This window comes from Sciurus vulgaris (genome assembly GCF_902686455.1).
Source record: "Sciurus vulgaris genome assembly, chromosome: 18".
Lineage (NCBI taxonomy): Eukaryota > Metazoa > Chordata > Mammalia > Rodentia > Sciuridae > Sciurus > Sciurus vulgaris.
The window spans coordinates 1091552-1104764 of NC_136479.1; the positions used below are offsets into that span (position 1 = coordinate 1091552).

At 54.9% G+C, this 13213-nt stretch overlaps 2 protein-coding genes across 7 annotated transcripts in view; one reads left to right on the top strand and one right to left on the bottom strand.

Annotated features, from left to right (window-relative positions):
- Window positions 1-17: 17 nt before the first annotated feature.
- GNPTG (N-acetylglucosamine-1-phosphate transferase subunit gamma) lies at window positions 18-9953 on the top strand. Of its 2 annotated transcripts, XM_079121918.1 has the most exons (11): window positions 19-119; window positions 196-253; window positions 319-386; window positions 8647-8701; window positions 8773-8856; window positions 8935-9028; window positions 9103-9217; window positions 9288-9370; window positions 9439-9570; window positions 9649-9730; window positions 9815-9953. In XM_079121918.1, the coding sequence occupies exons 1-11, from the start codon at window positions 68-70 to the stop codon at window positions 9898-9900; spliced, it is 909 nt and encodes a 302-aa protein (XP_078978044.1). In that variant the 5' UTR covers window positions 19-67; the 3' UTR covers window positions 9901-9953. The 2 variants fall into 2 exon arrangements, with proteins under 2 accessions (XP_078978043.1, XP_078978044.1); XM_079121917.1 differs by lacking the exon at window positions 319-386 and having other exon boundaries at window positions 18-119; window positions 8647-8856.
- An 807-nt stretch (window positions 9954-10760) lies between these two features.
- The window catches only part of UNKL (unk like zinc finger), a 34917-nt gene continuing 32464 nt past the window's right edge, over window positions 10761-13213 (bottom strand). For all 5 annotated transcript variants that reach the window (XM_079121890.1, XM_079121888.1, XM_079121889.1 and 2 more), the window contains one exon: window positions 10761-12493. In XM_079121890.1, coding sequence (XP_078978016.1) covers window positions 12341-12493 — 153 coding nt within the window. In that variant the 3' untranslated portion in view covers window positions 10761-12340. The remainder of the gene's footprint in view (window positions 12494-13213) is intronic.

Sequence of the window (13213 nt, forward strand, 5' to 3'; positions counted from 1 at the left end):
GCCCGGGTGACGCCACTTCCGGCCCAGCCCGGGCGGCCGCCGGCCTCTCCGGGCGCTCGGCGAAGCCATGGCGGCGCGGCGGGCGGCGGTGCTGCTGCTGCTCGGGCTCGCGGCGCACGGTCAGCGGCCCTCCGTCCCCCGCGTCGCGCGCCCGCCCGCCCCGCCCCGCTCCCGCTCACCGCCCCCTCCCCGCAGGGCCCGCGCCGGCGGCTGCCGTCAAGATGAAGGTGGTGGAGGAGCCCAACGCCTTCGGGTGAGCGCGCGGCGGGCGGGCGGCGCGGGCGCGCGGCGGGCGGCCCTGACCTGCTGTCCCCCTAGGCTGAACAACCCGTTCCTGCCCCAGACCAGCCGCCTGCAGCCCAAGCGGGAGCCGTCGCCGGCGTCTGGTGAGTGCCGGGCGGCGGGCCCTGGTGCGCGCCCTGCGTCGGCTCCTGCCGCCCGCGCGGTGCCTGCGTTCTCCTCGGCCTCGGGTCCCCGCGGGCCTCGTCCTCCCTTGCCTTTGCTGGAGGCGGCCGCTGTTAGCCCTTAGGCCTCTGCCTTTCCACTCGCGTGGTGCCCACGTACAGTACGTGTAGTGAGGCTTTGCGACCTTCGCGCTTTTAAAAATCTCTGAACCGTACTGTAGAAGGGTGTGGCTAATATGTCGTCTGGCACTCGCTGTCCGTCTTCACGGTGGCGGGTTCAGGTTTTCTTTGCATTTGCTGTTTAGGTGGTCCGAGGCTTGGTAGGCTGGCGGGAATTCAGGTGGTTTACATTTTTGACCGTTAGAAATAGATCCATGCAGAACTTCCACGTAGTTGACTGTCTACCCTCTAGAGTGGCTTCCTAGGACCGATCCAAGAAGTGGGATGGCTAGGTCAGAGAGTACGTGCACTTAAAACATGGCGTCCTAAATATAAGAAACAGAAACCCAAGGATTTTGTTATTGAACACCTGTAATGTGTCAGGGCCTGTGCTGAGCTAGCAGAGATCGACAAGGCGTACCAGTGCATGTTCTCATGGAGCTGGCCGTCTAAGCAGGGTGCAGGAATGGGCAGTAGACAAGGAAGTAGGTAAGATGTGTAGAATGCTGCATGGAAGACGCCATGTAGATGACAGGCAATGTTTTAGTCAGCTTTTTCTTCACTGTGACAAAAATACCCAACAAGAACAACTTAAGAGGGCGAAAAACTTATTTGGGGCTTGTGGTTTCAGAGGTCTTAGTCCATACGTGGCTGACTGCAGTGCTCATGGGGGAAAGCAAAGGAAGACTGTCAGCTCAGGAGAGGTCAGGAAGCAGAGGTGGGCTCTGCAGGGAAGATGGACTCTTCCTGGGCACACCCGCAGGGGATTGAACTGCTAGACAGTTCAATCAGGGGGTTGCGTGCTAGACAAGAACTGCATGTGCAGCTCCAGTTTAACCACTTTCAAGTGAGCTGTTTCAGCGGCATTAGGTCCATCAGGTTGCTGTGTAGCCATCACTACCTCCATCACTGGGATTTTCTCATGCTCCCAGCCAGAAACTGCCAGCAAACACTAATTCCCCACCTAGCCCTGGCAACCAATCTGCTGTCTTTGAATTTGATTACTTTAGGTACCTTGTGAGTAGTGGCACACATGTAATTTATATCCTTTTGTGTCTAATATTTGTGTCTGATACGTTGCATTCAGCATCATGTTCTCAAGGTTTGTATTTTTAATTTTTCTATTTTGTTTTTTTGGTCCTAGGGACAGAACCCAGGGCCTCACACATTCCAAACACACGCTGTACCACTTTATTTGTAGACAGATCTCACTGAGCTGACCAGGCTGGCCACAGACTTGAGATCCTACTGCCTCAGGCTCCCTTGTAGTTGAAATTATAGGCGTGTGTCACTGTACAGCTTGGTTTGCAGATCTTTCCTCCTGTTCTGTGGGTTGCCTGGTATTTGGCTGTGGGTGTATTTATCTGTTTTGGTGCTGGGGAGTAGCACAGTACTCTACCCCTGAGCTGCAGCCCAGCACGAGTTGCTTTTTCCTCTGCTGAGTATCTTTTTGCTGCCTTCACCCTTCCTAACGCTCCACTGTATACTGTAATTTTTTCTGTGTTTCCAGTGGATGGCCTTTGGGGTTTGCGTGTAGACTGATGCTGCAAGTTCTGCTGCAGTGGGGGCTCATCCTGTTGCGGGTCCTAGGTGTGCTTCAGGAGATGTTCTAGGGGCAAATTGCTGGCCCAGGGGTGCCTGTGTGGAGCCGTTCGCCGTGGATGCACTGTGCTCTACCCACACTGCCCACAGCCACAGGTCTGCCGGACAGCAGCTGGAAGCACCATGGCAGTATGTGTGAGCACGTGTGTGGGCATGTGTACGTGTGTGCTTAACAGTCATTACATTTCATTCTGCATAGGTTCCTGTGGTTTCAGTGTTTTCTGGGAATTCTGTGTCTTTAGGGACTTTACCATTTTATCTGGATATAAGTTCCATACTTTCCTAGTTTATCAATCTTTTCGTTTCATTTGTGGTGTTTTTTTTTTTTTTTTCCCAGAATAGATTTTTCTATAGCTGGGTAGTCAGCTGTGTGCGTTTTAATTGTGTCCTTTTTGAACATAAACCTGGAGCCCAGTGCATTGGCAACATGGCGCCCCACGTACACCCTTCTGCCTGAGGGAGGTGTTGTCTGTTGAAGGAGATGCATAGAGAAAATTAGGCTGAAACAGAAACACATGGTGGTTATCGCTGGTGGGCATGGATGTCTCAGCAGGAGGGCAGCCGGATCCTGCTGAGGAGCAAGGGGCCCTGGGTGCCAGGACTGACACCAGCCAGGGGCCTGGGTCCCTACCACTTTTGGGGGAGCCTTGTTCCCCAGCCCAGCAACAGGATGGCAGAGGCTGTCAAGGGGGTGATCTGGAGCTACTGTGGTGTGGAGAGGCAGATGGGGCACAGCGGGTGTGTCACCAAGGAGGTTGCCTTGGTTTGGTGTTGGTGGGCAGGAGTAGGGACTGGGAAAGATTAGTGCTGGCAGAGCCTGACCTTGGATCTGGGGAGCAGGCAAAGCAGAAGTGAGTGGCTGGGAGAATGGCTGGAGGAGCCTTCACAGTGGGGGGGAGCCCAAAGCTTGGGGGGCAGGCCGTGAGATTGGTTTTGCTCTGCGCAGGGACGGTTCATGAAGCAGCTGTAGGTCCAGCGGGCACAGTAGTTCAGGAGTCCTCAGTGGGTAGGTGGTGGATGTGGGCGAAGTCCCCGGTTCGGTTCTTGGTGGGCGTGGCTGTGAAGATGAGAAAATGAGTGCTCAGGAGGGGCCCACCCTCCAGAAGGGACCATCACTGGCAGACACAGGCTCAAGTGATGTCCCTACACACACACCACGGCAGAATGGACCAGAAAGAAAAAGGCAAAAAGGCAGTCAGTACTTGACCACACCGACAGGGTCTCCCATCAGGACAGCCTGGGCCTATGGGCAGGGGGTTGAAGCGCTGGCCATTGCCCTGGCAGTGCAGGATGTGGGACTGTGGAGGTGTCCCTGGTGCTTTTATAGGTAAATGAACCCAGAGGGTGGACCCACCAGCAGGGGGTGGACATTTGGGGGGGGGGGGTCAAGACTGCAGTCCAGGTATGTCTGGCTTTGTCAAGGTCCAGGGGAGTGGACATTTGCAGGATCAGTGCCTGGGCAGGGCCATCTGCATAAGTGGCTTGGGAAGGCTGAGAGCTGGGGTCCTTGGAGGCCACAGAAGGTGGGACATGGTTGCTGGCCAGCATGGTAGAGGACCGCTGGCTGACTGGGGCTACACTCGATGCCACCACAGCCCAAGAAGTGTGGCCCTGGTCCCCTGGGAGAACAGAGCTGCAGTCTCTGGGCAGGACCTCCTGCCAGCAGGAAGCTGCGTCCCACTCAGCTGCCCACACCTGCCCCTGTTGCTGGGCTGGGAAAGGACCTTCTGGTGCACGCAGGAGCCATGCCTGCCTGCCTTCCCAGGGTTAGCATGTGAAGTAGAGGTTTTTCTGGAGGCATATGGGGGTTTCCAGGGCAGTTTCACAACTCTGCTTCCTGCCACCAGGGACCCCTGCCTGCCTGTGGGCGGGGCCTTTGGGGTCATGACAGAGGCGGTGTGTGGTGCTACCCGGCATCGGGCTTTCCCACCTTCTTCCAGGGGCTTTGGTCTCAGCCTCTTAGATCTGTTTGGAGCTGGTCTGCAGATGCTGTGAAGGCACGTGGAAGGCTCATCCTTCCCACCTAGTGGCCTTGGCCCCTTGTCAGACATTTAGCTGTATGCCCCAGGGTCACCTTCTGGGTTACCTGTTCCACACTGTCTTGACCTCACTTAGGGGGGAGTCTTCCAACTTCGATGTTCTTTTTCAAGGTTTTTTTTTTTGGGGGGGTGTTCTATATAAATTTTAGAATGGCTATTTCTGCAAAGCAGTCCTTAGGATTTTGATAGGGATCACATTAAATCTGTAATCACTTTGAGTAATAGTGTCATTTAAAATTTTTTTATATTTTTAGTTGAGGATGAATTCAATACCTTTGATTTATTTATTTTTATGCGGTGGTGAGGATAGAACCCTGTGCCTCACAGTGCCAGGCGGAGTGCTCTACCACTGAATCACAACCCCAGGCCCAGTAGTGTCATCTTAAAAACATTAAACCAGACCAGACACGGTTTCTGAGGCAGGAGGATCGCGATTTCCAAAGTCGGCCTCAGCAACTCAGTTAGGTCCTAAGAACTTAGCGAGAACCTGTCTCTAAATAAAGTATAAAAAAGGGCTTGAGGATGTGGCTCAGTAGTTAAGCCCCCCTGGGTTCAATCTCCAGTCCCTGGGGGGCGGGGAAGCTCCAAGTGGTTCAGTCAGGCCAGGTGCAGTGGCACACACCTGTAATCCCAGCTACTTGGGAGGTTCACAGGTTGAAGGCCAGCCTGGGCAACTTAGGAAGACCAGCTCAGAATGACACAGGAAAGGCTGGGGACCCGTAGCTCAGGGGTGGTTCTCCATCCATGTCTTTAATTTCTTTTAGCAACATTTAGCAATTTTTGGTGTTTTTTTTTTTTTTTTTGCCTTCAGGTCCTTTACTCCCAAATGCTCTTTTGATGCTGTTGTATATAGAATCACTCTTGGATTGCTCCTTGTTGATCTTGTGCACTGCAGCTTTGCTCGAACAAGTCCGCCAGTCCTGGCAAGGCACGTTTGTTTTAGTTGGGGTTTTTGTGCAGTGCCGGGATTGAGCCCAGGCATGCTCCACATCAAGCTGTATCCCCAGCCCATTTTTATTTTGAGACAGGGACTCTAAATTGTGCAGTCTGGCCTCAAATTTGCAATCCTTCTGCCTCAGCCTCATGAGCAGCTGGGAGCACAGGTGCACACCATCTGGCTGGCTTTGCCTAAAGTTTCTACCTGGAACCTGTGTCATCTGCAAGCAGGCGATTTCACCACGCTCCTCTCCCTGCTTGGCTGCGCTGCTGCCCTTAGCACCGTGGCGGGGCAGTGCTCTGCATCCTTGTTCTGCTCCTGGTCTCCAGGGACCTTTCAGCCCTCGACTGGGAGTGCACTCTGGCCTTTCTCAGGAAGTTTCTTCCATCCCCTTATATTTTCAGTTGGGAAAGGGTGCTGGATTTTGCTAAGTACTTTCTCTGCATCAATTTAAGTCATGTGGTTTCCCTTCGTTCTGTTAAATGTGGTATATTACACTGATTTTCCTGTGTTCGGGGGGAAAGAACTTCCGCATGAAATCCTTTTAATATACTGGATTCAGTGTGCCATGCCCTGTGTGGTGCTGAGGTGTGAACCCAGCTGCATTCGAGGCATATACTCTACACTGAGCTACACAGCACTAGTTATTTTTTGAGAGTGGGTCTTGCTCTTTTGTCCAGTCTGGCCTCAGACTTCTGGGTTCGAGCAGTCCTCCTGCCTCAGCCTCCCAAGTACCTCGGGCTCCAGGTATGAGCCACTCTACCTGGCTGGTTGCCTGGGTTAGCTTCAGTGTACTCCTGGATGTTGGTCTGCAGTTCAGTGTGGTACCCTGGGCTGGGGAATGCAGGCCGTGCAGAGGGGGTGAGCCAGCGCTTGCTCCAGTTCTTTGTGGGAGTGCTTTACAAGTCTGGTCACTGGCCTCCTTCCCAGCCAGGGTGCATGGCCCTGTTCTGTTTGTGCAGCTGATGGCAGTTGCCCAACTTCCATCTCTGGTTTGAAGGATTTGAGGATTCCCTTTGTTTCCTGGTCAGTCTAAAGCTCTGTCGATTTTGTTGACATTTTCCAGAGAACTAACTTTAGGTTAGCTCTGCTTTGATCTTTATTATTTCCTTTGCTCTGCTTCCTGAGGATTTAATCTGCTTTTTCCTTTTCTGATTCCTCTTGGTGTGAGAAGTCTGACTAGAGTCCTCCTTTTTGACTTCTCCTTTTTGACTGAAGCTCTATAGCTGTCTGTGTCTCTTACTGCTTTTACTGCGCCCAGCAGGTCCCGGTGTCTCATCTTCTGTGACCACTGCGTAAGAACGTGTCGGTGGTTTCCAGCCAGTAGCAGCGGTGCGGCGCATGCCTGCCTGCACACCTAGGCAAGCCGCGCACTGCAGAGGAAGACGCCCAGATTCTCACACACCTGTGAGCATCTTTCTGCTCTCAATTTCTAGCTGCAGTCTTTCAAGTGGAACGGCACTGACTTTGTGGGGAACATGCAGCTTATCCTTGAAAAACAGTGTGTATCCTGCTGTTGACCAGAGCGTCCACATACGGCTGGGGTCCACTTGGTTCATAGTGTCGGTCGCATCCATTAAAAGAGGAGTATTGCCAGGTGTTGTGTTGCACGCCTGTCATCCTTTGGATGGCTGGGGAAGGAGGATTGCAAATTCAAGGCTAGCCTCAGAAACTCTTGTCTCAAAATAAAAAGGCCGGGCATGGGGCGCAGCTCCCCAGGGTCAGTGCCGAGTACATCTCCCCAGGCCTGACGGCAGGACTGCTCTTCCCACCGACCTGCCAGCCCAGCCTCACAGTGTGCGGGCCTGGTGAGTTGGCCTCGTCAGCAGGCAGTGTTGTCTGATAGGTTGAGGGGGTCTGCTTTACAGTCGATACCAGTGCAGCCACCAGCTCCACGTCTTCTCCATCCCTCCACTTTCAACCTCTGTCTTTGGAGGTTAAAAAAAAAAAAGTCACTAAAGCTCCAAAATATATGCTTGAAGCCCTGCATTCCATTTTCAGCACCCCCACCAAAAGAGCGTGGGGACGTTCCTAGACAGCAAACCCCGGGGCGCTGGTTGTCAGCTGACCTACCTTAGAAGAAATGCCACATGGAGCCCCTTCACCAGCGCTGGTGAAGGCCGACAGCCTCCACTAGAGGTAGATACATGGGCAAACAGAAAGACCCAGGCTGTCCTATCTCTATGTTTATAACGAAGAAACAAGCATAGAAATAATTATAAATCTGTGAGTGAGTACGAGTCTAAAGCTGTGAGCCGGGACGTAGGCCTGATGGAGCTGTGTAAGAGTAGCTTCTGTGTGCACTTGAAGTTAAGTTGGTGTGAATTTAAATTAGACCTAACAGCTGTGTGTGGTAGTACACCTATAATCCTAGTGCCTTGGGAAGCTGAGGCAAGAGGATTCCAAGTTTGAGGCTAGCTTCAGCAGCTTAGCAAGACTGTGTCAAAATGAGTAAGAAAATAAGAAGGGCTGGGGCTGTAGCCCAGTGGTAGAACACGCTTGGGTTCAGTCCCAGGACCAGAACAAGAAGTGCTTATAACTCGAGTGTGCTCTGTGTAGTCCCCAAGGTTGTGACAGAGCGTGCTACTCCAAGGCCGGAGGACCACTGGAGCCCAAGAGTTGAAGACCAGCGGGCAACACAGGGAGACCTACTGTCTGTGGGGGAGGTCACCGCCACAACACTTGAGAAATGAGGGACAAAAGGCTGCACTGCAGAGTTTTGCGTCTGAGTTGCTCTAAGCCCTTTGCAGCAGCGTCGTCTCACCAAGAGGGTTACTTGTGCACAGCAGTGGAAGCTAGGATGAAGGGCCACCCCCAGGCCCTCAGCTCATTTTATTTGGTACCAGCATTGAAGTCAGGGCACTTGACCACTGAGCCACATCCCCAGTTCTATTTTGTATTTTATTTAGAGACAGGGTCTGAGTTGCTTAGCACCTCACTTTTGCTGAGGCTGGCTTTGAACTTCTCATCCTCCTGCCTCAGCCTCCTAAACCCCTGGGATTATAGGAGTGTGCCCTCGTTTCTTTTTCTGGCAAAATGTTGTTAGCTTGTCGTTTTCCTATTCCTTTGTATGCCTTGTGATTCTTGTTGAAAATTGGTGCTTTGAGAAAGCTCTGTGCACCTCTGTGGACTGGTCCTCTGCTGGGCCTTGGGGTCAGTCTGGGGTCCTCCCACCTTCCTGAGCCTGTACTTGCCTTTGAGTTCTGCACACCGAGGCTTGTTTCCAGTTCTACCTGGTGTCTCCTTGGCTTCCTCAGGCACAGCAGAGGCCCCTTTGTCCCCACAGGGACCTGGACACCACAGAACCTGTACTGCGGGCTTCATGGTGCCTTTTGTTGGTGGGAACCTTGGGGTGTGTCCCTGCACCCCGGAGGTGGTTCCTCGCGCCATGGGAAAAGGAGCTTGGTGCTTGCAGGTCCAGCATGCTCCTGGTCACCTTGCCCGTGGCCCCTGGCTCGGGGTGTTGGGCCTGCACCACACTCACCGTGGCGCTTCCCTCCTCCAGGGCCTGCGCATCTCTTCAGACTCTCCGGCAAGTGCTTCAGCCTGGTGGAAGCCACGTGAGTGTGGGCAGGGCTGGCAGGTGGGTGGGCGCGGCAGGTCCCGAGGATTCCGACCCCCTTTGCTCCAGGTACAAGTACGAGTTCTGCCCGTTCCACAACGTGACCCAGCACGAGCAGACCTTCCGCTGGAACGCCTACAGCGGGATTCTCGGGTGAGGGGCCTTGGGTGAGCCGCAGGGCAGTGGGTGGGGCTCTGCCTGCCCCACCGCCTCACGAGCCCTGCTCCCCAGCATCTGGCAGGAGTGGGAGATCACCAACAACACCTTCACAGGCATGTGGATGCGGGATGGAGACTCCTGCCGCTCCCGGAGCCGGCAGAGCAAGGTGGGGCTCCGGCAGGTACCTGGGCGGGGTGGACCTGGGCCTCCCCCATCCACCCACTGAGGTTCCCTCCCTAGGTGGAGCTCGCCTGTGGAAAGAGCAACCGACTGGCCCACGTGTCCGAGCCAAGCACCTGTGTCTACGCGCTGACGTTTGAGACCCCCCTCGTCTGCCACCCCCACTCTTTGCTAGGTAGGACTCAGGACAGGGGCTGGGCTGGGCGCTGGGACTCGGCTAAGCCTGACTTCTGTTGGGTTCTCAGTGTACCCGACCCTGCCAGAGCCTCTGCAGCAGCGGTGGGACCAGGTGGAGCAGGACCTGGCGGATGAGCTGATCACCCAGCAGGTGCGCATGGCTCAGCGGGGACCCCTGCTGGCCCCGTCGAGTGCTCCATTCGTTTCCTCCACCTTCAGGGCTATGAGAAATCGCTGAAGGCACTTTTTGAGGATGCTGGCTATTTAAAGGCCCCAGGAGAAAAGGAACCCACCCAGCAGGAAGGAGGGACAACAGGCCTGCGGTTTGAGACCCTGGACAACTGCAAGAAGGTAGAGAGAAAGGGGAGGGGTCCTTGGTCATGGTGTCTCCTACTGGGGTCTCACCTGTCATTGGAACTCTTGTTCCAGGCACACTCGGAACTGTCAAAGGAGATACAAAGGCTTACCAGGCTGCTGAGCCAGCACAGCATCCCCCTTGCGAAGCCCACAGGTCAGCCAGGGCCAGGGCCCAAGCCTGCCCACCCCAGACCTGCTGCCTGTCGGGCAGGTCCTGACCTGCTGCTGTGTCCTGCAGAAACCTCCCACTCTGAGCACCTGGGCCAGCATTCCCTCCCAGAGCAGCTGAGAGGTGATCCAGGACTGCGTGGGAACAGCTTGTGACCTGGTGTCCACGTGGGATGGAAGAAAAGACAGGGCAGAACGTGGGTGTCCCGCGGCAGAAGGGAAGCAGAGAAGCGCACGCAGCCTTGGGAAGAGCACAGAGGCCTGGAGCCTGCTGCAGGGAAGACGTGGCTCTCTTGCCCGTCACAGGCAGGGTACTCCCGAGGACCTGCCGGTCGGTCTCTGTGCTCAGAGACACGGACAAAACTAAGATTCAAAGTTTTAATTAATTCCCATACTGATAAAAATAATTCCATGACTTCTGTAAACCATTGCATAAATGCTGTAGCGTAAAAAAAACCTGAACAGGTGTCGACGACTTGAAACGGTTCTCTACAAGTGAACGTTCACACGTTAGAGGTACAGCCTCTGGGTTAGGATTCCATTCACAGCACATCCAACTGAATGGTGGACACGCCGCAGGAAGCGTGTGCTCTGGACGAGCGTCTCCTACAGACCAGTCAGTGACTGGACGCTGACTGACTGCCCATGTGTAACGTCGGAGGGCGAAGGACAGCAGAGGACAGGACGACAGCGTGGTTACTGCAGGGCTACGGTCCAAGCCCGGATACCCCCACCCCCACCCCCCCGGCACAGGGCCTCCTGCCTCCCTGCTGCTGTGCTCCTGGCACTCGGATCCGGAGGCCGCACGCGCAGACCAGGCGGGCACCCTGCACTGCCAACCCGCTCCTGGGCACGTCCTGGGTCTCCCCACACACTCATTCCCAGAGCCCCTCCTGATTCCATCTGTGGCCCCATGACTGCCACCATCCCCACCCCAGAAGCAGCCCTGTAGACTCAGGTGCCCCAGCCAAATTCCACAGAAAGAACGGACCAGAGTAGCTTATCACACACAGACCTAAAACTCAGCCGTTTTTAATGGTTTGTAATTTTGGAAACGTCTAGGCTAGACAACAATAATAAACGTGTCCTGTTATTCCCAAAAGACCAAAGGCCTGAAATGGAAACAAGTGCATGAATATTAACAAAATCTTAAAACAGTAGCACAAAATATGTGCTGTCTAGGTACTGAGCTAATAAACCATCACTGTGATCAACAGGAGTCAGTAACCCATGTCCATGTGTAGTGGACTAGCTGTGGAACATCACGGATCCACTTCTTTGAAATGACAGAACTCTTATCGGTTTGTCTTATATTAAAAATTGTTTTTTAATAGCCTACTGTATTAAATACATTCTAATTTGGTCACTGATAAAAATGTTTACCTAGTCACTCACTCTGCACTTTAGAAAATGCTATTAAAAGTCTTTGGCAAAGCCCCAGGAGGAGGAACCCAGCCCACCAGCGCACTGGACAGCCGAGCTGCCCCTGCCCACCAGTGGGGTCTGCGTGCACTGCAGACGTCTTCTCCCCAGACCTGAGGAGGCTCTAGGCATCTGAGGACATGTTCTCAGCAGCATTTCTGCCCTGGTCTGAGGCCCCGGGCCACTCAGCACCTTGCCAGTCACAGGGATGAGCTCTAGTAACTACTGACACAGCTCAAGTGACTTGTCACCCTGGACGCATGCACCGCCACCGCAGCATCTCCCGAGTCAGGTCGGCAGGAGCTGTGGGCAGTCATGGGTGTGGGAGACGCAGGTCTCCCCATTCAGGAGTGAACCAGGGGGCCCCAGACATCCGAGACCTCCAGGGGACACAGCAGCTGACAGTAGAGCTCGACCCTCTCACAGCACTCCCTTCTGGTGCATGATCACGTGACCACGGTCCCTCAGAGTCTCCAGGGAGGGGACAAAACCAAAGGAACCAGCTCCTCCACTTGCTCCGCATGGCACAGGCACTTAGAGGGGCCGGAGTGCGCGGGTCACTGCATAGGACAGGTCGCTGCGTGCGCACCTGCAAACTTAGGAAAACGAGCTCCTTCCATCAAGAACATCCAAATGTGTCCATCTGTCAGTAATCACTCTGCTCTGAATACTGTTTGCGCTTAATTTTAAAATGTAAAAATCCTAGGTTGGCTTTACTACTAGATAAATGCTCATTTCATAAGTAGTTTCGGAGTATGAAATCTAATATCTCCACCACACGATGAGTTAACAGCAACTGATAGGAAAGTTCAAGTTCACAGTACACATATAAAGCTTCATGTCATCATCATTAGAAAACATGGACCTAGAAAGCAGCTTATACGACTTAGAACTAAATTCCTCAGCTTACAAAGTGCTCTGAAGGACCCGCTCCCAGCGGCCTGGTCAATGCAGCATCAGGGCTGTGGCCCCAAGTCTGCTGCGCTCACCGCACGAACAGGAAGTCAGTTCCGCGGTGCTCCAGGGTGGAGAACACCTGGAGGTCGCTGGTGGGAGGTGGGTGATAGAAAGTGCCAGGAAGGCCGCTGGCAGGCCACGGGCAGACTCGTGGCCGATGGTGGCATCAGACACAAGCTGCACGCACACCGTGGCCTCTCACCGGTGCCCTAGAGGGTCACCATGGCAGGGGCTGATCCTCGCAGCAGGAGCACTCGGGCGTACTGGCCGCACAGGGCTCGCGAAGGACGTGCTGGCAGGGCTGCAGGACGGTGCCGGGCGCCTGCTCTGGGCAGGCCACACACTGCTTGGCCCGGAGCTGGAGGATCACCTGTGGAGAAGGCGCGGCTGGCTCAGGGCCTGAGGCCACCTGCCACGTGGGCCACGCGGGGCCCAGGGTATTCCAGGCAGAGGGTAGCCATGGCTTTCGGATCAGAGGTGCCTGGGGCATCAGGGCTGAGGTGGACACCTGGCCAGGGGCCCCACAAAAGGGAACAGCCAGAAGTGGGAGGCACCACTTGAAGATCCTGGGCAGAAGATGGGTCCTGAGCCAGAACTACAGCCACTGGGGAGGGACTGGCTAGCGCCATCACCACTGGCCCAGGGCATAGCAGCTGGGCGTTCAGTCTGTGGATTACTGTGGGACCCTCAGGCCACGCGGCCAGGCCCAGGAAGTGCAGCCGCACAGGTGCAGCCAGGCAGGTGCAAGCTGCAGCTGGGCCTGGGTCTTGGCCATGGTCAGGGGTGGGCAAGAGGCAGGACCATGGAACCTGCCAGAGATGACCTGGTGTGAAAGGGGCTTCCAGCAGTGCTGAGCGTAGTGGGTCATGGGCTCTACCAGAAAGATGGGATGAAAAGCAGGGCCCAGGGAAGGGCCCAGACAGTTCCCACTGCCCCTTGAGGTGCGACCGGCCACCTTCTCCACAGAGGGCACAGCAGGGGCCAGCCTGGTGGGAAAGGAGGTGCCTAGGCCAGGGCGGAGGAAGTGGCAGCAGAGCAGCCTAGAAACCTGACCAGCCAGCCTCCCCTCCTCCCTCGGGACAGCCTCCCG